Genomic DNA, 23,481 nt, shown 5'->3' on the forward strand with positions numbered 1-23,481 from the left:
TTCTTTTAGGAGTTTTACTGTTTCAGGTCTTAGATTTTCATGAAATTCATTTCTAGTTTGTTTGTGGATATGGATAAGATAAGGGTTTTCTCAGCACCACTTATTGGGAGATTATCCTTTCCCCATTGTGTATTCTTGTTACCCTCATCAAAGATTAGTTGACTATATGAATAGATTTAATTCTGGACTCTTCATGCTGCTCTATTCATCTACATGTCTACTTCTATGACAATAACAAATGGTTTGATTATAATAACTTTGTGATTCAGTTTAAAATCAGGAAGTCTAATGTTTCCAGCTTTGTTTTGCTTTCTCAAGATTTCCTTAATCAGCTGGAGATGCTGTTGCTGAGTGTAGATTCCATTGCTGCACACCCCTAAAGCCTTCTCAACGTGCACTCCCAATTCCTTTTGGTTCCAAGTCCAAGATGGCAAGTCTCAAGGATCAGCTGATTGTGAATATTCTTAAGGAAGATCAGGGCCCCCAGAATAAGATTATAGTTGTTCAGGTTGGTGCTGTTGGCATGGCGTGTGCAATTAGTTATCTTAATAAAGGATTTGGCCAATGAACTTGCTCTTGTTGATGTCATGGAAGATAAATTGAAGGGAGAGATAATGGATCTCCAACATGGCAGCCTTTTCCTTAGAACACCAAAAACTGTCTCGGGCGAAGACTATAGTGTGACTACAAACTTCAGACTTGTTATTATCACAGCTGGGGCACATCAGAAAAAGGGAAATGGTCATCTTACCCTGGTCCAGCTTAACGTGAATGTCTTTAAGTTCATTATTCCTAATATTGTAAAATATAGTCCACACTGCAAGCTGTTTCCAATCCAGTGGATTATCTTGACCTATGTGGTTTGGAAGATAAGTGGCTTCCCCAAAAACCATGTTATTGGAAGTGGTTGCAATCTGGATTCAGCCCAGTTCTGTTAACTGATAGGGGAAATGTTGGGAGTTCACCCATTAAGCTGTCACGGGTGTGTCCTTGGGGAGCATGAAGACTCTAGTGTATCTGTATGGAATGGAGTGAATGTTGCTAGTGTCCCCTTGAAGAATTTTCATGCAGATGTAGGCACTGATGCAGATAAGCAACTGCTAGGAGCCACAAGCAAATAATATGATGCATGGCACTTTTGGTTGTAAGGTGACACCAGCTAGCCATTGAGATGATATGATTATGTTAAGATTTACATTCATATGGAAATTGGACTCCTGCTGTTCACCTTGGCCTGCTACGGGACTCATGTTACCGGACTCCTGGAGAGTTCCCATTGGTTGGGGAAGGATAGTAGGAGGGAATTCCGGGGGAGGTGGGGGGGGCGGTGTTCCGCACGTGGGTGGACCGGTTTTGGCTTGCCAGCGCGTACGGAGTATTGGTGGTTTTTTCAAAAATAAAGTTTTGTTCCTGCTTGAGTGGCTCGTGATTCTGTGCCCAGCCAGACTGAGGCAAGCAACATTGGAGACAGGTTCAAAAGCAGGTGGTTGACAGTGCTTATGAGGTGATAAAACTAAAAGGCTATATACATCCTGGGCCATTGGACTGTCTGTGGCAGATTTGGCAGAAAGTATAATGAAGAATCTTAGGCAGGTGCATCATTTCCACCATGATTAAGGGTCTTTGGAATAAAGAATGATGTTTTTCTAAGTGTGTCTTGCATCTTGGGACGAAATGGAATCTCAGATGTTGTGAAGGTGACTCTGACACCTGAGGAAGAGGCACTTTTGAAGAGGAATGCAGATACACTTTGGGGGATCTAAAAGGAGCTCCAATTTTAAAGCCTTCTAATGTTATACCACTTCACTGTCCAGGATACAACAGGATTTTAGTTGAGGTTGTACATGTTGTCCTTTTTATCTGATCTGTGATTAAAGCAGATGGCCTGGGAAAAACATCGATTTCCTAAAGTTAGAAATAGGCCTGGCTTATAAACTCTACAGATATCCTGATGCTGGATGGTACTTAACTTGTATAGTCCTAAAACAGTTAGTGTAAAATAGTTCCACCATCTCTGAGATATCACTGCTAATGTTGTAGAGGCTCCAGTTGCCCTTCAAACCAGATGTGTCATATGTAACTTCCTCAAACAGGCTTGGTCAAATTTTTTTTCAACCAATCACATCCTAGGATCTAATGTTAAGTCCAATATTGAATGTCTTGTGTATAATGGTTCTAAGGAATTTTATTTTGTGTATTATATGTATCTGTAGTTTACATTTCTATGTAATGTAAAAAGAAAGATCTACAAATGAACAATGCAACCAGCTATCCAAGTGTCATGCCAACTGAAATATCAAATAAATCTTGAACAATGGGAAGAAAAAAAGATTTCTTTAGTCATTTAGGGTCTTTCTTTGTTCCACATCAATTATAGGATCAATTTTCTATTTCTGTGAAAAATTCCATTGGAATTTTGATATGAATGGCATTGAATCTACAGCATTTTAGAGAGTATGGAAATTTAACAGTATTAATTCTTCTAATTCATGGATTTATCTCATTTGTTTTTTTAAGACAGTTTTTTTTGTTTTTGTTTTTTATTTTTAAGACAGTTTTTAAAAATCTTGTATACTCATTAGCAACCCAACAGGTACAATTAGGAATAAAATTGGGATTTTATATCAAAGAAAAATTAATTATTGTCCAAATTACTATATTTGAGGCAGAAAGCCCTTTTATAGATGCTAGCACTTTTAAAGAAAATACTACTTCAAACAGTTGACTTTACATTGCTGCTATGCTAAAAAACAAATAAAGGTTAAAGATAAAAAGATATTAGGTATTGAAAGTTAATAAAATCAAAACCCATCAGGCTAAATTCACAGGCACAAAATATAATTCCAAGCATTAATACAGCTAAAACTGTTTTTCTGTATCATTATGAACCTCTAATTGCAAATGACTATACCAGAACTCCAAAGAAGCAGTCTTATACATCAAACTGTCATTAAAATGTGGTTCTTTCCTACTGTATCATGTTACTACTACACTGATTTTATTCTTCCAGTAATATTGGGGGTATTAATTAGAAATTATATTATTTCTGGCCAACCATAATGGTTACAACTCAAAGATTAGTTGCTATGCTACAAAAACTTCAGCAATTAGCTTTTAAAACAGAGAGCAACAGGTAATGTATTTCATATGAATGTTAGTTTTTCAATAAAGATTATCCTGTATGCCATGTTCATAGATTCTCCTAAGTTAAGCCAATACATGCAGTCATGGGTAGAGCATTCAAGATCTGAACAAAGAAGTGATTGAGAGAGAACTTTAGGAAGGAAGGGGTACATGCCATTGTTCTGTTCTCCTCCCAGGGTCCCTTTTTTTCCCCTCTGTTTTTTTCTATGCCTCTGTAAAGTTCAGCCTCCTTCAAATTGAGGTACCACTACTGCTGTTTGCTCTCCAAGTTCCTATAGCCTCAGCAATAGGTCAGTGATCACAAACATGCCTTCTACATATATATATATATATATATATATATATATATATATATAGAGAGAGAGAGAGAGAGAGAGAGAGAGAGAGAGAACCTACGTGTTATGCTTTAGATATGAGGTGTCCCCAAAAGCTCATGTGTGAGACAATGAAAGAATTTTCAGAGGTGAAATAATTAGATTATAAAAGATATAACCTAATCAGTGGATTAATCCACTGGTATGGATTAACTGGGTGGTAACTGAAGTCAGGTAGGGTGTGGCTGGAGAAAATAGGTCACTGGGGGATATGCCTTTGGGGTTTATATTTTGTCCCTGGTGAGAGGAGCTGTCTCTCTGCTTCCTGGTTACCATGTCCTGAGCTACTTTCCACTGCCATACCCTTCCTCTGTGATGTTCTGCCTCATTCCATCCCAGAACTATGGAGTAGGCTGAACATGGACTGAACCTCTGAAACTCTGAGCCAAAATAACCTTTTTCTTCTGTAATTGTTCTTGTCAGGTCTGTTGGTCATAGTGATACAAAAGCTAAATAAAACACCAGGTAAGGGCACATGGCAGGATACAATAGTATATGTCTATACAGTTAAAAGCCATGTATCAAACTAAGAAACTATTACAAAGAAAGACAAGAAGGGGATGGATTTCTACTATCCCTTCCAGGGCACACTGCCAGTGACCTAAGACCTCTCCCTAGGCCCCACCTCTTTTCCATGATCTACTACCTCCCAATAGTGCTACAAGTCAGGGGCCAACCAAGCCTTTAACACAGAAGCCTTTGGGGGTCATTCCCAAACTACTGTCATACTCAAAATTATTACTTTCCCCTGACTCCATGATCAGTGTAGGAGGGTGTTTTTTTTTTTTTTTTGTTTGTTTGTTTGTTTGTTTTTTCTCTAATCATCACTGAGAGGACCTGGCAGAGCTCCTAGAGGTAAAACTCATAGAAGTATGAGTGTACTCTCTAAAGAATAGGCCCGTTGGAAGTTTTAACTCTCAGACTTGTCTATATGAGTCTCTAGCAATTCATCAGTGACAGTTCCTTCCTATCTCTCTTTGTTTTTCAACTACCGTGAATTGAGGAGCTTCCTCTACTGTACTGTCCAGCCATGATTTACTGCCTTGCACAGGCCCAAGAGCAACAGGGCCAAAAGACCACGGACCAAAACCTCTGAAACCATGAACCCAAATAAACCTTTCCTTCTTATAAGTTGATTATCTCAGGTATTTGGTTACAGTAACACAAAGCTAACTAACACAATGCCAGAAGATTGTTTTTCTTAACAAGGCCTGCACTCAAGAGACACTATTTTACCAGAGCCTAACCTATTGAGGGGTTTTATCAGCATATAATCAATCTTGGGGAAGGGAAATATCCAATTCCAGTGTCCTCTACCTATCCTGTCCCACTGAAGGAGGCCAAAAAAACTGAGAAGTACTTGTGAAGTTCAAAGTCCAGGGGCACAGGCTCATCAGAACAGATCTAATCCATGTCTGTAGAATGTTTCCCCTTCCTACACATCCTTAACAACACATTACTAAAGTCTGATTACCACAGTTCCTTTATCCCAGTCCATCATATCTAGCTTTCAACCAAAATTTACAAGGCATCTTATAAATCAAAAACCATAGTTTGACCAGATAGAGCTAGCATCAAAATCACACTCAGATATGGAATAAATATTGGAAAAATCATACCAGAAAGTTAAAATAACTAGGATAATATGCTAAGGACTGTAAAGGAAAAAGTAGACAATATGCAAGAAAAAAATGGATAATGTAAGCAAAGAAATGGAAATTCAAAGGACGAATGAATAAGAATTGCTAGATATGAAAACACTGTTAATATAAATAAAGAATGCCTTTGATGGGCTCATTTATAGACCGGAAATGGTTGTGGAAAGAATCTCTTGACTTGAGTATATGTCAATAGAAACTTCCAAGCTGAAAAGAGGAAAAAACTGAAGAAGAAAAAAAGAAAGTATAATATCCAAGAACTGTAGGACAACTACAAAAATACTACATGTATGTAAGAGGAATACCAGGAGGAAACAAAAAGGAACAAAAGAAATATTTACAGCAATAATGACCTAGAGATTCTTCAAATTAATGTTAGACAACAATAAGGCAAGACCACTTCTCTAAAATTTCTTCCAGAAGATAGAGGCAGAGGGAATACTCCCTAGCTCATTCTATGAGAGCAGCATTTCTTAATACTAAACCCAGTCAAAGCCCTACAACAAAATTACAGACCAATTCTCTCATGAACATAGAGGTAAAACTCAACAAAGGATTAGCAAATAAAAATCGTGATTCAGGACTTGCCTATGTGGTGGTGCACACCTGTAATCCCAACTAGTTGAGAGGCTGAGGCAGGAGGATTGCAAATTCAAGGCCAGCCCAGGCAATTTAGGCAATGTAGACTTTGTCTCAAAATAAAATAAAAAGGGCTGGGGATATAGCTTAGTGGTACACCCTTGCCCAACGGAAGGCCCTTCTGGGGTGCTAAGCTCTTGGTAAAGCTGGGAAGGAATACCCCTCTTCAAATTCAAGCCTTTCCCCATTTCCATGCTTTGCAGATTTCAAAATTCTTCTGGTTATTCTGTGATGCCCTTCACCCCAGGCACTTAAGTGTGACATTTGTTTTCTGCAGCAGGATGGCTTATCTGGTCATCACCTCCCTTTAAGTCATTTTGCATTTGTCAAAGAGCTTCCACAAGTTCATTTGCTTCATATACATTTCTGTCTATCTCATGGAGGGGTCCTGCGGATTAGATGTAAATTAATATAAAGGACTTGGCATTACCCGGCTTAGTCCTCAAAAAAACACTATCATTATAAATATTATGTTGTCTACATATTGAAGAAACCGAGACTCTGAAAGATAGGTAATTTACCTGGGATGACGTGTGGCACAGCTGGTACTAAAAACTAGGTTGACTTTCAAAGCAATACAACTTTCTATTACGGTTGTGCATCACTGAAAGTGCAGGGTCTGCTTGGGCTAGAAAGCCCACTGCCACCAGACTTAAAACTTGGTAACCAGATCCCTGAATTAATTTCTTTTCTTTTCTTCCTTTCTTTTCTTTTCTTTTCTTTTTTTTTTTTTTTTTTTAAGGACAGTTATCTTGGAAGTTATCCGCTGTCCAACTCAGGTCACTGGGGCAATTGACATGGCAGAGCAACTCGGCTCCATTTAAAAGTGGGTTCCAAAGGGAGTTGTATTTTGAGAATCTCCAAGAACTTTAAAAAAATATATATCCTTCTAGGATGAAGACCTCCGGACAGAGGGCGAGTGAGGGCGCAGCCCTGGGCCTCCGCTACCGTACCCGACGGCAAGGTGCAGGGACTTCTGGGCGCTCAGCCGACCCCGGCGCCCCGACTGACCGTTCTCCCGGGTCGGGTCGGGTCGGGTCGGGCCGGGCCGGGTCGGGCCGGGCGGGGCGAGCGGCCCAGCCAGGCCCGGCGGGCGCCGTGCGGGCGGGGCCGGGCGGAGTCCCAGGCCGCCGCCGCGAGCCCGGACCTGCCCGCCCGACCTGGCGGCGCAGTCTCGCGGGATCGCTCAGCTCTCGCTCCCCGTGCGGCCCCGGCGGCAGCTCGAGTCCGGGACACTCCCCGGGGCCGTCTGAGGTTGCCGGGGGGACGGCGACGGGGAGGGAGAGTGGCCTTCCAGCGCCGCCCGAGGTGAGGCTCCCGGGCCCCGACCCGGCGGGTGGCCGCAGAGGCAGCTCCTGGGGGCAGCCGAGCGGGCCTCCAAGGATGCGGGGCGGGCTGGGGGCCTGGACGGTTGTGGGGCGGACTTCGGCAGGCTCGGGACGGAGCCGCAGGTGCTGCGGAGCTGGCGGCGGGACAGGCTGCGCAGCCAAAGTTTCCTTGCAAGTGAGAGCCAACTCCTGAAAGGCGATGCCGGGCCGCCCCGCAGGCCAGGGCCGCTGCTGCCGCGCTCAGGCCTGGGACAGGTGTCCGGGTGTGGGGGCGCTGGAAGACTGCACCTGGCAGTGTTGGGGGGGTAGGGAACTGATGATTGAAGGTTTGTGCTGTAGGAAACACGAGGTAAAGGGGCGAGGTGGAGGAAAAAAGGGAACGCTGCGATTAGGAATAAATGAAAAGGGGTTAATAGAGTCATAAAAATCATGGTTCAGGGCTCACAGCCTTCCTCCCCAAGGGACCGCCGTCGCCCTCCCGGGACAGATGTGCTCATTTTCAATTTCGACGGCATCATCACTCTCTCTTCACACACACCCGCCCCCATTCCATGAAAACTAGTTTCGCTCCTCCAAAGGAAGAATCTTAGAAGTCTCCCTCTAGTTGGCCTTTTGAAAAAACAGGAAAAGTCTATCCCCAGAAGACTGCCACAAAAGCTAGCTTTTTAGAGTCTTTGAAAGTTTAACAACTCCTTAGGCCTTAAGGAATTTCCCTGGGCCTGTTTTCTTGTGTGTAATCAGATTACCAAAAGGGACCCTTAGATTTTATGATTCTATTAATGCCTTTTAACTTGGTCCTAACTTAGACCAGCATTCCTTTTTTTTCTCCAACTCATTCGCTGCACCACCCACCCCATTTTAAACCCATGTTCCGTACAACACAAACCTTCAATCATCAGTTCCCTAGAGATGAGACTTCCTTAGCAAATGATACATTCTATGCCAAAGCAGATGAAAGAGTATTTCGCTAGGATGGAATTTTCCATCGTTTTTCAGATGTTAGTTACCTAGAACAAAAATCTTAACTGTGCACTTTGACTTGCATTTGATTTTATGACAAATGTTTTTATGATAACACCCTCTGGGTTGTTTTTACAGCAATTGACCCAGAACTCATTTCCAGGAAAACAGCTTCCTTCAAATTGGCAAAATAATGAAATGAGGAATTTGAACGTTTTATCTTTGGATGGGAGTCTTCTGATGGTGAAAAGCAATTAATCCAAGCCATGTGGTAAAATCAGGAATTTGAAGAAAATGGAACTGTTCCCATTTTTGTTAATGTGTGTTTTTCTGCCCCTCATAAGGGGGCATAGTCTCTTCACCTGTGAACCAATTACTGTTCCCAGATGCATGAAAATGGCCTACAACATGACATTTTTCCCTAATCTGATGGGTCATTATGACCAGGGTATTGCTGCTGTCGAAATGGAGGTGAGTGGTTCATCATGCTTTTGTTGAAAAATGGTTTATGTTGTGGTCTAAATAAACTCTTTTAAACATATCAAAGGATTTTTCAAGTTTGTAGAAATCATATATTGAAAAATCCTTTTGAAAATTAAATCCCCCTACTGACATATTTTTTGTATTGTTGGGTCCTTCTTTTTTGAATTTGCTTAATATAAGTTGTTTTATCATGAAGTTTGGTTCTGAATGATTTCTAAATATCTCGCACCTGGCAAATATTTTGCTTTTCAAAATTAAGTACAGTAACTTCTCTAGAAATGTGAATTCTGATTTTTTTTTCCAATTCACTGAACATATAATCTCTATTGCCTAGACTGAAGTGAAGAAATTTACATATTTTTATAAGTAGTTGTAATGTTCACTTGGCTCAATTTTTCCAAAGCAAATGAATTATTGGAATATGTTGGGGGTTGCAGACAGTGTTTTACTAAAAAGTGACTAGTTTTTAAACACAGCATTTAAGTATTCTTATACTTGTTAAATGAAACCACATATCAGGTGAAGAGCAGAATGACACTAAAGATTGATTGCCTTAGGTGCCTCAGTTACTTGCCTCTGGTTTAGAGATATGCAAATTGCTAGGGAAGAAAGAGCTACCTGTAGAGACAGGAACCTGCCCTCCCTACAGATCTGTTAGGTTGATAAGTCTCATGAAAGAAAGAGGACAAATGTGCTGTTTTTATAGTCTCCCCCACCCCCCAAAAAATGGTCTGAGGGTGGTGTCAAGGTTTTTTCCCCCTCAGGTTGTTTCTAAGAGATGAAAACCCTACAAATGTAATATAGGTACCATTTTTAAAAACTGACCAAGTTTGATTTTGCAGCTTTGAAGGTCTTCCATTGTTCAATTGAACAGCTGACTACTTCATTGTAGATTTCTGTCCAAAAATGGGACAGCTTTTAAAGTAGATGTTATTTTAAAAGATATTACAAATAATGTTACAATCTTTCAATGGTTTTTCAAACCAATGCAATACTGAACAAATGGTGAGGAAAGATTTTCATTGATTTATCAGAAACTTTTGATAGTTTAATTTCATTAAAATAAAGTATGTGGTGGGAATACCATCAAGCAATAATTCTATCATTCCTCTTATGATAATATATGTTTTAAAACTCATGTTTCAGTAGTGTTCTTAAAGAGTTTTATCTTAATCTGGTTCCTTCCTGTGTAGTAGGTACATACATTTTAAGTTTGAATGCTAACAATGATTTTATAAGTTCATAACATTTGGACTTGAGTTCCTTATCTAGAAAACCATTATAAAGATAGGGGAGAGATGTATCCCTGCTATTTAAAAAGGCCTATAATTGTAAGACAGTGACAACTATTTTTGTTCCATTTCTATCTTTATAAAGCAAAAAAGAGACTTAAAAAAAGAGAAGTTTTGGGCTGTGATTGTGGCTCAGGGACAGAATGCTTGCCTAGCATATGTGAAGCTCTGGGTTGGATTCTCAGCACCATATATCAATAAATAAAATAAAGGTCCATTAACAACTAAAAAAATATTTTTTTTGAAAAAAGAGAGTTTTGTTTGTCTGGTTTTTGGTTTTTATTTACCTAGCTTTTCCTTAGTAGTTTTGTGTCTGGACATTATCAAGAAGGCTTTTTGGTCTTACCTTCTTTATTTGATTTCTTATATTACCAATCTCTTCATTATATAATCTTCACATACTAAATTTTCTCATAGGCTTCACTAATGAACATTTTCTATGAATCACATTTCAGTAGGCTTAAGGATATAAAAGAAGAAAGCCATTAAATAGCATTAATACCAGAATTAACCTGTCTTCAAAAGAAAAAGGGGAATTGAACAGGCAAAATAATATTAACCTGGGTCAAAATTTTAATCTCTATATAATTTTTTGATCTGTAGTTTTGTGCTTTTCCTGCTGTCCCATTCCTATTTGTCCTTAGCCAGCAGCATTCTCTTTTACTTCCTATATTGAATGCCCAAATCCTACCATTTGAGACTTGTAAATGAACCTAAAGATCATGCAGAGCTTCTTAAACTCTTTCTTGCCATTAAACCCTTCTCAAGAGTTAATGTTTTAAAATTTAAATAAATAAAATGGGTAGGATTGTAAAAGAAGCCAATTATATTGAAATATACTTCTATTCAGAGCTAAAGTTAAGAACCCCTGAATCCTACATTTTTATTCAGGTGAAGAAACTGCAGCCCAGCGAAGTTATTATTTGTTCAAGTTTGAGCACTCTGATCTGACTCTGACACAGTGTTCTCTGTCTGCATAATCCATAATGTCATCTTTCACCTTTTTTAAAAAATATCTTTAATCTTATTGGATAAGCAAGATATATTTCCCAAGATTCAGAATATAATCTGTAGGGCTGGGGATATAGCTCAGTTGGTAGAGTACTTGCCTTGCATGCACAAGGCTGTGGGTTTGATCCCCAGCACCATCACCACCAAAACAAACAAACAAACAAAAACCTGAATATAATGTGTAAATTTCAGTCTTTACTACTTCTTTGCAGACTGCATTTAGATAAAAATTAGGTGATTTTTTTTTTCAGCTTTGCCTTAACCACAAAGTCTTGTGAGATCAAAAATAAAATCCCTAACCTTCATTCTGTCTTCTCTAGTGGTGCCAAAGTGACCTTGTTAAAATGCAAATGCATGCAGTCCACCTTGGGGTTAAAATTCTTTACCATATCCCTAAAGTCAGGGAAATAAAGACCTGCTTCTAGAGAGTTTCCAAACTTTTCTTATGGGACCCTGCTTTCTTGTCCCTTCCCACACTGCAATCTCTGATTCAACCAGACTGACCCATTTGTAGAACTCAAATTCATATCACTCTTACTTCTGTACCTTTGCACAGTTTTGTATCTTCTGATGAGCCCTCTACCTGCCCTTCTGTCTTCTTCACCTCCTCAGTTCCTTTATGTCTCAGTTAAAGCAATGGCTCTTTTTAGTGAGGCCTTCTTTCACCCAAGCATAATTAATAAGCCCATTCTATACTGTTATGACACTTAATATTTATAACACTTAATATACTGTTTGATACTTATATTTATAACACTTAGTATACTGTTATTTATAACACTTAATATACTGTTCTATACTGTTATGACACTTAATATTTATAAGTTTGTATACTTAACATGTTGTATTGCAATTATTTATGTGCCTTTAGATGGTGAACTTGTTGAAGGCAGGGATGGTTTTTATTCATCCTTATTTCTAATGCCTAGTACATTGTCTCTGAACAGTAAATGCTCAATAAAAGTTGAATAGAGAAAAAGTAAGTCAACAAAGAATTTTTCTTCCAACTTCTTACCTTCCACCTCTATCCTCTATGTACCTCTACAGTGTTCAAGTGAAAGACATTCTAATATTTTTAGTTGTTTTACATAATATTTTTTTTGTTTGCCTAGCTCTAATGAAATATGTCAGTTGAAATTCTCTATTTTCTTTCCTCCATTAGCTCTACATATATTTGTTGGAATTTGTTTAAAGAATTTGATTTTTAACCATTTCTTTTATATGAAGTAAAAGAATTCATCTTTTAATTAGACCATTGGATTATAAACTATGTGTCAGATATGTTTCAAACATTATGTTTGAGTTCTTAAATTAATATTCCAGTCAACTACTAGATTATGACTGTGAGTACCTTAGCTTTTATTAAGAATATATCTTCTCTAAAGAATAGATTGGGCTTCATACTTTCAACCCAACTGCCTTTGATTCCTGCTGGTCCCTTTTAAATTAAACTGAATTAATGGTAGAGTGAGTTTCTAAAAAATTGCCTGATGATTATAGCAACCAATTGTACTTTCTTAGCCACCAAGAATTTCATGTAAGTCAGGAGATCCATCTCATTCTTCTTTTAGCCCTCAGTTTCCATTTTGTGACAACTAGCCTGTTTAGGCATTTATGGTCATTGTTAATCTTAGAGCTGCAGTTTTCAAATTTTAGTGGCTGTGAGCTTGTTAGAAATGCAAGTTTGTTTATTTTGATTTACTGATTCATGATCTTTCAAAATAGACCCTAGGAAACTGTTTTGAATGTAAAGTTCAAGACTCATTGGTTAAGAATAGGGATTGCAAATATTTTCTGTAAAGGGCCAAATATTTCTGACTTTGGAGACCATGTAGTATCTGTCACAGCTATTCATCTCTATAACCATAGCAGAAAAGCTGTCATAGACAGTATATGAACAAAGGAATAGCTGTGTTTCAGTAAAACTTTATTGTATTTACAAAAATATTTCCTAGGAGATATGATAATATGGCTACATAATGGGTTGTCACTAATATAAAAGCTGTGTATATTTTTTCAAATAAACTTTTGGAAAGTTTTATTTAAAAAAAAATAGGGGGACCATATTTGGCAGAACCCCACAATACTTGAAAGTAAGTGTTTTAAGGATACTATATCATGTAATAAATGAACATTATTGGGCATTATTATTAATGTTACCTGAGTTATATGTAATTTACTTTCCACATGAATTTGTTTAAGTCAGGCTTATCACAAGCTGAAAGACTGAAATAATCACAGTTCTTAAGTTTTGTTTCAGATATTGCTTGAAATAAGGGATTTCAGTTTTTTCTTTATTATCTGAAACTAAAATTATTTGTATTGCCAAGAGTTAATTTTCAATTCTGAATAGTAACTTGGCTTTGTGATGAAAAGGATGTTGTACATTCTAAGGCTCCCAAATGGAAAAACAAATGGCTGCTGGTTTTCCATTGTGTTCCTTTTGTTTCATATCTAGAGCATTGTTTCTCAAATTGTGAGGTTTGACTCCCTGGAGAGACTGATTTCATCCAGAAAAAGCTGAGACTGATCTAGGGAAAACGGAAACAGGAATATTGTATTTTTCCTTTGAATTGCCTTCATTCAGGTCCAGGCAAAAGCAAAGTCATGTATTGTGTTTGAAACAGCATGTGGTCTTTCCACTTTTAAATAGTCTAAAGAGAAATATGTCAAAATAAAATAAAATAAAAGGCTTTCCTTTCCACTGTTAATATGTACTATAAAATGTTTCTATTTAATTCAAAATAAAAGGGTGGAGAAAAACTGGATCAACAGACTTCTAGAAAAAAACTTATTATCCAGGGATTTTAGGCATTTTTTTTTTTCCAGCTTTTTAGAAGAATGCAGTGGACCCATCCTGATCTCACCTATCATCATTCCTCCATATTCTCTACTCTTGTGCCCAAATACATAAGGGGAAAAAATGTTGAGTGTGATTAACCTGTTTTTCAGGGAATATAATCTAAAAATGACTGTAAGTACTCTGAAAGTCTAATATTAGTCATAAAAAATGAAAGTCACACAGAAAAGTGTTCCAAGTTGGTATTATAATAGCTGTCATTGGTGTTTTAAATGTAGAACTGCAAGCTTACCTTCCTTTGTGGTGTTCTTTTGCAAATATAGGGAAAGCAACCTGACTGCTTCCTCTGAATTTACATAATAAAGGTAGACACATTTGTGAACCAAAAGGGTGATATTTCTCCTGGAAGGCTCTGCTGATAAGCGCAGAGTTTTATTCCTTTCCTTGAAGTGTTCCAACGCCTAGGTTGTTCTTGTTATGCCCACAGGAGAGCTTGTCCACAAAGAGATATGGATAATGTGAAAGACTGTTTGTTGTGATCATTTCCCCTCTTTGAGAATGTGACATGTAGATAATGAGACTCTGTTACTACAGTATATATATTTTTCATGTGTTCATTAATATTTGTTGACTGTGTACCTGAGTTCATAGCTTCAATGTGTACCTGAATGTGTGGTTTCCACAGAATTGTAGCTTTTCAAGTTATTAGTTCTAAACTAAAACATTGACTCTTTACTAAATAGATTGCTTTGTTGTATCAACCAGATAATATGTGTATTTGTCTGATTTCCGAAGAAAAGTTCTTTGGGGAAAATAATTTAAAATATTTAATGTTCCCTGCCAAGAAATTTTAAAAAAATAAGTCTTCCATTATGGAAATATTGCAAATTCCTGCCTTTTCTTCTCAGTCTCAACTCTAATTTTCTTTTTTAAAAGAAGCTGACTTGCCTGAGATTTATCAAAAATTCCTAAAAACATGCAAGAGTTTACACCACTTTTTTATACAATAGTCCATTGATTATCTCAAAGAATTTACACTAAACTTATGTAACCACATTGCCTTTGTTTGCTCTGTGAAGTGTAACTAAAAATATTTTAGGACTCTTTAGACTTCAGTGGGTCTGTGTCTTGCTAGAGCTTTGTTACTTTTTTTTGTTCAATCACTTTTTTTTAAGATTTCTTGACTTCCTTTCAATTTTTATCACCATCACTAAGAGTCAGCTTTGTTGTTGATACCTTTGTAAAGCAAGTAGTAAGGCATTTACCATTGCATGGGATTTAGTGGGTATGATGACCAGGGTAGAAAGCATAAATCCTGAGCTGAGAATCAGATACTATGAAGTCACTTGGCCTTCATAAGATGACTTACTTCCATGTACTGATGGGATTCTGATTTGTGCGTCAGAAAACTGACAAGTGTTTATATATCCTGTATTCAGGATATATAATGTAGGCAAGACACAGCCAAGATGCTGTTACAGACCACTCTGCTTAGACTCCATTTTGCATATTTTTGAAAAATCAAACACATTTCTTTTTTCAGTCTCTCTCAGTTAAAATCCTATCCTAGTCTTTCTCTTTGGGATATTAGTGCCACCAACCCCAGTACCATAGTATGGTTTCTCCCATGAACATTATAGCACGGGGAGCTTGATAGTCCTTTCCCTATACATATCACTGAGACCAGCTGGTGTTCATTTGTTCAGCAAATATTTGAATGCCTAAATCAATAAATATCTGAGGCACCATTCAGGTACTAGACATACAATAATGGACCAAACAGACCCCTTTGCCCTCATGGAATTTATATTCTGGTAGAGGAAATGTAAGACAATCTGTTTTTGTTATAAATAACACTTTTAGCTCTATTTTTTAGCAAAAAAAAAATTATTAGATTACTTTTTTAGCCCATGTTTATTCATTTCCAGAAAACACTTTCAGACCTATTTAATATTATTTTGCTCTGGTCATTCCTTTGTTTATTTTAAGTCCTTTAACTCTAACAAAAGGAACCTCCTTTCCTTATATTTTGACTTAATTTTCTTCTTTTTCTGCATCCTTTCCACCTAAGATAGGGTTTAGCAGAAAAAGAATTGATTAGAGATGGCAAATTTAATAAAAAGAAACAAGGAAAAGAGAAAAGAATTGAAGAGTAGTGCTCAGCGCATAGACTGGGCAGAATGGAATTCAAGCTCACTCTAAGGAAACTAGCTACAACTAAGACCCTGATACAGGAACAATTTACTTGGGGACATTATAAAAAGGGATTTTTAGTGAGAACAAATCTTGGATGGAAGGAACCCAGGATCTTAACCTGAAATTAGATAGTTGGATGATCTTCTGGTTAAGGGCTTAAGGTTGGTTGCTTATTCTGCTTCTGACAACTTGACTGCTCTGCAATAGCCAGATCAGCCACAGGGAGAATTAAATTGCCCCCCCCCCCCCCACACACACACACTTCTTGCCACCATTTTTTTTTTTTTTATTACAAAGCCTAATAATCAAATACTGGAATAACTAGAGAAAAGTCTGGTTGACATCCACAGAGTAGATTATTGGTCTACGTGTTTAAGACCTTTTTCTGTATGGAGGGCTTTTGGTTTGCATTTATATGCAACAATATTTTTATATTATAGGATCATTTTGGAGAATTCACATACTTCTTTTCCAGACTCCTAATCACCAGTTCTTCGGTTTACAAAATTTCTATCTGGTTATACTGTAAGCTGTATCTCTTGAATCAATGTGACTTCTTATATCATACCACCTTTCTTGCAACAGTGTAGAAAAGACATAATGATTGAAATTCAGCCCACTAGTATAACCTCTGAGTTATAATCCTACTGCAGTTCACACTTGGCTGGGCCACCTACACTAGGCTATAATTATTTCCTCTTCAGTCATTTGGTCCAAGGGAACTCTCCATGAAGCCATAGGTGTGTTTTAAGGAAAAGATGGTAATAGGTCTTAAAGACATAGGTAGCATGTCTTTAAGATCTGCTTAGCTACTTGCAGATGGAATGCTATTGTATATATCTGGCATCATGAATGAGTAGGTAAGTTCGATAATACCTTGTCCATGAGAGGTAGCTTGAGTTGATCTCTAGATGTTTCATTATTGTGTTCAGTTTCTATCGGAAACTAGTAGCAAAACCAAGATGAGAAGACTCTTTTACTTACGTAGGGTTAATCTCATTTGCATTATGTCATTCTGTGGCATTTAGGGTACATGTCTATGGCTTTATATTTATGTCCTCAATATGGTGGACCATTATAATGTCCTGTGAAATGAGCTCTGACAGTAATATTGAGACACAGAACTAAAGAGCTGTTGTTATCCTAAGGCAGTGCCTCTCAAACTTTGGTGTGCGTCAGCATCAACTGAAGGGCTTATTAAAAAACAGATCTCTGGCCCTACCTCAGACTTCTTAAATCAGTATGTCTGGAATGGGAAGGAGAATTTGCATTTCTAACAAATTCCTAAGGGTGCTGATGCTGTTGATTGAGGACCACTCTTTGGTAACCACTTTCTAGGGCAAGCTGGCCAAGATGTGCCACTGTCCTTGCTGGTGAAAGCAAATTACTTTCAGAGAAAAGAGCATTGGTCACGTTAGAACTGCATACAAGGTGGAGGGCTATACTGATTTGTCTACAGTAGAGAGACCACATCTAGAAAAGCACTTTCACCATTTGATTACTATTGTTTCAGATAATTTGTTAACAATATATCCACTTGCACTTGAGTATTAAAATGGGCAGGTGAATATGTTTTTATGGTGTCACTATTTTGGAAAATCTGCTTGATCTGCAATATTGTTTTTGATTTTCTGTCTTATGGTCAGGGGAACCTCTAATGGTTTTTGTTTGACCCCTCCTGCCATAGTAACATCCAGAAAACCAATATGGTGATTATGTTTTTTGCTAAAGACAACTATTTAAGGTATACACATTTAGACTTGAGAAATTAAAGTGAGTTGGATTGGGGGTGTCCTACTCAGCCCCCATCAAAAGCCCACTTATCATCTGAATATTTCAAAAGCCCTTTGTCTGATGGCTAGCACATTGAATCTAGAATCTGAGAAATAAAGCCTATCAGTATATCTTAACCCCATCTAAAAGTGTCTTTTTTTTCCTTCCTTAATATAGAACCCTCAGAAATCAATCTCAACAGTGTCTTACCACTAATAAATACATAAGCCTTTTTTTTCCATATTTGATTTTGACTTGACCCTCCTAGGGCATGCTGGGGTGGAACTCTAGATATTGGGTGAGACTTTGAAGGGAAATATGGAGCATGAAGCTATTTTCTTCTTACAGAGTAAGTCTTTCTAATGAGGAGGATCTGCCTTGAGGATTGTGGGTTCACAGTACTGTGTAAATATAATACTCTGAATCTCATCACACATCCTTACTTCAGAACTCTGGGTCCCACTGCTTCCGAACAACAGTATCACCAGATCTCTTGTGAGTGGTGGGGTGCATTAAGTTTATATAATTGGCAACCTGCAGGATCAAACTGCATTTAGTTTTCAACTTCTTTAGTCTTGGATCCTCTGAGTACTTATTTTTACTCCACACCTTGACTAACGTGGTGGCAGGCAGTCATTTGATCTCCCCATAGTGTTGCTTTCACTGGGTTCTAAAATGTACTTAGAATCTAAGAGATTAAAAGGATAACTCAATTTACTGTTTTGCTCTAAATATTAATGGCTGATTACTGATTTTAGCCCTAAGTTAGGGCAGAAATCCAGTCCTAAAATTCCCCCATTTTGCTGAAGTCACTGACAAACCATGTTTTGTGCAACCTCCACACTAATCAGTCTTCTTGGCTACAGATAACAGACATGAATTCTGGCTAATTTATAAAGAAAGTGAACAGACATACAACAGCTTTTAAAATTCACAGGGAGGTTGGACAACCAGATTCACAATATGTGGAGGGTCAGAGGAACCAAAACATACACTATCATATTGGTTTGTCACCAAGGCCAATGCTATTAGACACTTTCTGAATCATTGTCACTAGACACTTATTTTGGCATTGTAGGGAGTATTGATCCCTCTCCAGATGACTCAAATAATATGTTGTACCTGTTCTTTACCCAATGATCTCCCCAAGAATCTCAATACCTGGAGCATCTAAATGGCTAAGCCTATATTGTTGTTGCCAAATTGCATCCCTAGGTTCCTCCTTAGCTTCTATAGCATCTCCCCTGCTTTGGAATTCCCCAAAAATAGGATTGCTGGGCAGATGGAAATGATAAGTGTAAACTCTAGAGATCAAAGTAAGACAGACTTACCTACCTGAGAGAAAATGTCATTATTATCTATAGTTGATTTGAAATTTATCTCTAATCTGTTACTGTCTTCATAAGCTCTTGAGTCATTGGTGTCCTTAGAGATCATCCATTAGTTTGTGGCTCTCATTTTACTGATGGATACTCTGAGACTCTGATACAGAAACTTTCTGTCAGTGGAGGCACAGGTAGTTAAAGAGTACCTAGAACTCAGTTAAGATTAAATACTAGCATTATTTCCAGAAAAAGATTATATAAAATACTCCATGTATTTTGGTTCTCATTATCCATTTATCTTAATGTTTAGCTTAGGCTATTTTTCAGAATAGAGATATGAATTGCCTTCTCATTTGCCTTCTTCCTCAACTTGGCCAGTACTAATAATAACAATCATTTCTAGGGATTTCTGCCAGAGACTGACCATTTCCTTGGAGGAGTGTACCTTTTATTTCTCTGAGGATTAAAACTGTAATTAATAGTACTATTTTATTTATTATTAAATGGTAGAATCACAAAAGCAGTATTGATACTTTTTGTTGTGGTTAGTTATTGGATGAGTTGTTTTGAGAATGAAATACAAAACCAGGAATTCATAAGTGAGATCATGAAGGCACAAGATAAGTAAGAGAGTTGAATAAGATGTCTCATGAGGGCTGGGGTTGTGGCGCAGTGGTAGAGCACTTGACTAGCATGTGTGAGGCACTGGGTTTGATTCTCAGCACCACATATAAACAAAAAAATAAATAAACAAAGGTCCATCAATAACTAATAAAAATATTTAAAAAAAGATGTGTCACGAAGTGGGAAGAAAGGGAACAGACTGGATAGATCAGGAAGTTTGAATATTTGCTCAATTTATAAGTTTAATGCACTAACTATGCTAAATACTAGTGTAATAATCTGACGGATTTCAGAGTACAAAACTATATGGACATAAATATTGCAGTAAGTTGGGTTAGTAGTCTTTGCATCTAAAGGTTGGATTCTGAGAAGGGTACCTAGTATGTTTTGTGGATGAACATTGATTCCTGTTAAGATTTTTGCTTCAAAAGATTAGAGCAATATGTTCATCCAGTTTGTTTTCAACTGATTGATACACTAAATTCAATAATAGGATGATTCATTATTTAAAATGTCATTGTTTGTTTCTAAATTATTTGCTCAAAATTACCTGCTTTAGGAGATATGTGCATTATCTGGAATGATGAACATAGTTTGAGGGTTTTTTTTTTTTGTTTTTTTGGTTTTTTCTGAGAAAAAGGAAAAAGAAGGTTGCTTAGCAGAAGAAACACAGGGGACTCCTGTCCCAAGAGCTCTGATTCTGCCCATCAGCAGGATCAGGGTGCTTTTAAAGAGGTGGTTCAAAGGCTACTTTCCACGTGTTCTCTGTTGGAGTTGTAATTCACTTTTTATTTGGGAGATAGTCTTTTCTGGGATCTTCTGGTGCCATCCCCAAAGTCTGGATTACTCCATTCCTATGTTGGGTAAGTGCTCAAGGACAGATAACTCCGTCTAGGATTGGGAAGAAAGGTAATCCTGTTTCCCCTGGTATTAGGGAAGAGGAGTGTAGTTTGAGGTTTTAGAGTCTGATTTGTGACCTGTGAATTATTGTTTTTTCAAACTGGAGAGTTTCTTTCGTGTAAAAGATTTCCAGTTCTCTTGATATCTTTTGTTCCCCTCATCCTTATTGGCATTTTTGCCTGTCCAATGCTTTGGGAAAGGGTGTTTCTCAGGGGAATTGGTTGGTGCTTAGTGTGAAAGTTCAAGAGGACATCCTCTGAAGTCATGTGAGCCCAGGTTCATATCCTTCTTATGCTGCTTACTTCTTTTTTTTCTCAGCCTCAGGTACCTTGTCTGCAAGGTGGAGATAATAACATCTATCTCACAGGGTTGTTGTAAAAGTAAATGGTATATTAAAAAACGCAGTGCCTCACTTATGGTAAGTGCTGAATAAAGCAAAGCTCTGATTTGTTATCAGCAGCTGTAGTCTTGCTAAAAGCAGTGCTGGACCATGAATAAGGATATCAAGATTCTAATCCAGAGTAGGTTTTGGAATTTCAGTAATAATTCCCAATAAAAAATTGGCTTCAGTTTTTTCACTTACAATCTGAGGATTTGGCTTATGTCAGTGTTTTCAATCTATGATCTCTGGAGGTGCTTTGAGGTCATTGGTAGTGAGGGGAACAGTGAGAGGTTTCTCTGCAGGAAGGGCTTCCTCCTCAGCCAAAGCAGCTGTGCTTTTATTTATTTAATAAGTCAGGCTTCTTTGTAACCTCTTATTTAAAGAAAATGTTTCTTGGCAAGATATAATGTACACATGGATGCACACAGACACTCTGAAAATAATTGGTCCTAAAGGTCTTCTTGGGTTCCTTCCAAGAATTTTTTAAGTCTGTTAGTTTGCAACAAAACTTGGAAGTTAGTGACCCAACTGGGTCTGACACAAAGACATGTTTTGTTTGTCCCACACATGTTTTAAATGTGTAAATTAAAGTGCCTAAATCTAATCACACAAAAATTCAAGTTGTTTTCTTGTGAAAGCATGGATATATGAGACAATTCTGTGCCCACCTTTCCAAATAACATCTTACTGGAGTTGAGTGGCAGATGCTACCCAAAACCCCCATTGTCTTATACCCCTTTGAATCTATCTGCCTGGCCTATGAAGGACTTTAAGTGTTTAATATCTGGTTTATCCTCTGCACAGTATGTGAACGTCAGCATTATTGGATTAACCAACATTAGCACTCCAGAGGAATTATGCAAGGGAAGTGGTTCCCATTTTTGTCCCATAAGAAAATTGTGTTAGTGTAGCAAAACTACAGGTTTCTTTCATTTTGCCAGCCCTTGAACTAGATAATTTAGTTCTTAAATGCTGAACATCAGTTTATCATGGGTATTATAAAATGTCTTCTGAGTTGGAAATAAATACAGCATATTTTAATTCTTTCTACCAAAGAATCTGATTATCAGATACTCAAAAAATTTAGGCACTAGACTTTTGGGGGACAGTAAATAAAGAAGTAAATGCAGTTGCCCATGCCTTCCTCCTCTACTTCAATCCCAAAGGAGAATACTTACACAGTTGGGCATTCCTACCATCCCCAGGATTAAAAAAAGTTGAGAAAAGCACTGTACTGTTTGCTCTTCAAGGACTTCTTGTTAGGTAGCAAAGGCTTGGGTCTCTGAATATCATTCGAATAAAAGAGATACAGAATACCAACTATAGAGGACAGGTAAAACTTCCATGGGTCCAATATCCTCCAAAGCTATTCTCTAATTGTGTGTGGGTTCTGTCTGAATGCACCCTTTAAATCAGATTTGTTTATTATAGTACTCTAATCATATTTAATATTTATTAATTTTTGCCCATCTTTAATTTACTAAGATGTATTGAAATTTCTTATTATGATTATGAAATTGTCCATTTTTAAAATTTATATATAACAGCAGAATGCATTACAATTCTTATTACACATACAGACTACAATTTTTCATATCTCTGGTTGTATACAAAGTACATTCACACCAATTTGTGTCTTCATACATGCACTTTAGATAATAATGATCATCACATTCCACCATCATTTCTAACCCCATGTCCCTCCCTTCCCCTCCAACCCCTCTGCCCTATCTAGAGTTCGTCTGTTCCTCCCATGCTCCCTTTCTCTATCCCACTATGAGTCAGCCTCCTTATATCAAAGAAAACATTTGGCATTTGGTTTTTTTTGGATTGGCTAACTTCACTTAGCATATCTTCTCTAACTCCATCCATAAACCTACAAATGTCATGATTTTATTCTCTTTTATTGCTGAATAATATTCCATTGGGTATATATGCTGCATTTTTTAATCCATTTATCTATTGAAGGGCATCTAGGTTGATTCCACAGTTTAGCTATTGTGAATTGTGCTGCTATAAACATTGATGTGGCTGTGCCCCTGTAGAATGCTGTTTTTAAGCCCTTTGGATATAGACCAAGGAGAGGGATAGCTGGGTCAAAAGGTAGTTCCATTCCCAATTTTCCAAGAAATTTCCATACTGCTTTTCATATTTGCAATCCCACCAGCAGTGTATGAATGTACCTTTTTCCCCACATCCTCACCAACACTTATATTGTTGTTTGTCTTCATAATAGCTGTCATTTCTGACTGGAGTGAGATGAAATCTTAGAGTGGTTTTGATTTGCATTTCTCAGATTGCTAGCAGTGATGAACATTTTCGTGTATTTGTTGATTGATTGTATATCATCATCTGAGAAGTGTCTGTTCAGTTCCTTGGCCCATTTATTGATTGGGTTATTTGTTTTTTTGGTGTTTGACTTTTTGAGTTCTTATATACTGAAGAGATTAGTGCTCTATCTGATGTGTGAGGGGTAAAAATTTGCTCCCAAGATGTAGGCTCTCTGTTCACCTCACAGATTATTTCTTTTGCTGAGAAGAAACTTTTTAGTTTGATTCCATCCCATTTATTGATTCTTGACTTTAATTCTTC

The 23,481-nt window shown here is 37.6% G+C and overlaps 1 protein-coding gene and 1 pseudogene across 3 annotated transcripts in view; both read left to right on the plus strand.

Annotated features, from left to right (window-relative positions):
• Positions 1–368: 368 nt before the first annotated feature.
• Positions 369–1,791, plus strand: LOC308633707 (L-lactate dehydrogenase A chain-like; annotated as a pseudogene). The gene is made up of 2 exons: positions 369–1,089; positions 1,452–1,791. The product of its transcript is annotated as an L-lactate dehydrogenase A chain-like (transcript).
• Positions 1,792–6,902: 5,111 nt separating this feature from the next.
• FZD6 (frizzled class receptor 6) overlaps positions 6,903–23,481 on the plus strand; it is a 38,964-nt gene continuing 22,385 nt past the window's right edge. The window contains exons 1-2 of one of the 2 annotated variants that reach the window (XM_081265982.1): positions 6,903–7,123; positions 8,242–8,574. In XM_081265982.1, coding sequence (XP_081122108.1) covers positions 8,398–8,574 — 177 coding nt within the window. In that variant the 5' untranslated portion in view covers positions 6,903–7,123; positions 8,242–8,397. Of the gene's footprint in view, positions 7,124–8,241; positions 8,575–23,481 lie in introns of those variants that run through there. The other variant, XM_081265983.1, reaches the window with a different exon arrangement.

Source organism: Spermophilus citellus, assembly GCF_964194105.1.
Source record: "Spermophilus citellus genome assembly, chromosome: 14".
NCBI classification, from domain to species: domain Eukaryota; kingdom Metazoa; phylum Chordata; class Mammalia; order Rodentia; family Sciuridae; genus Spermophilus; species Spermophilus citellus.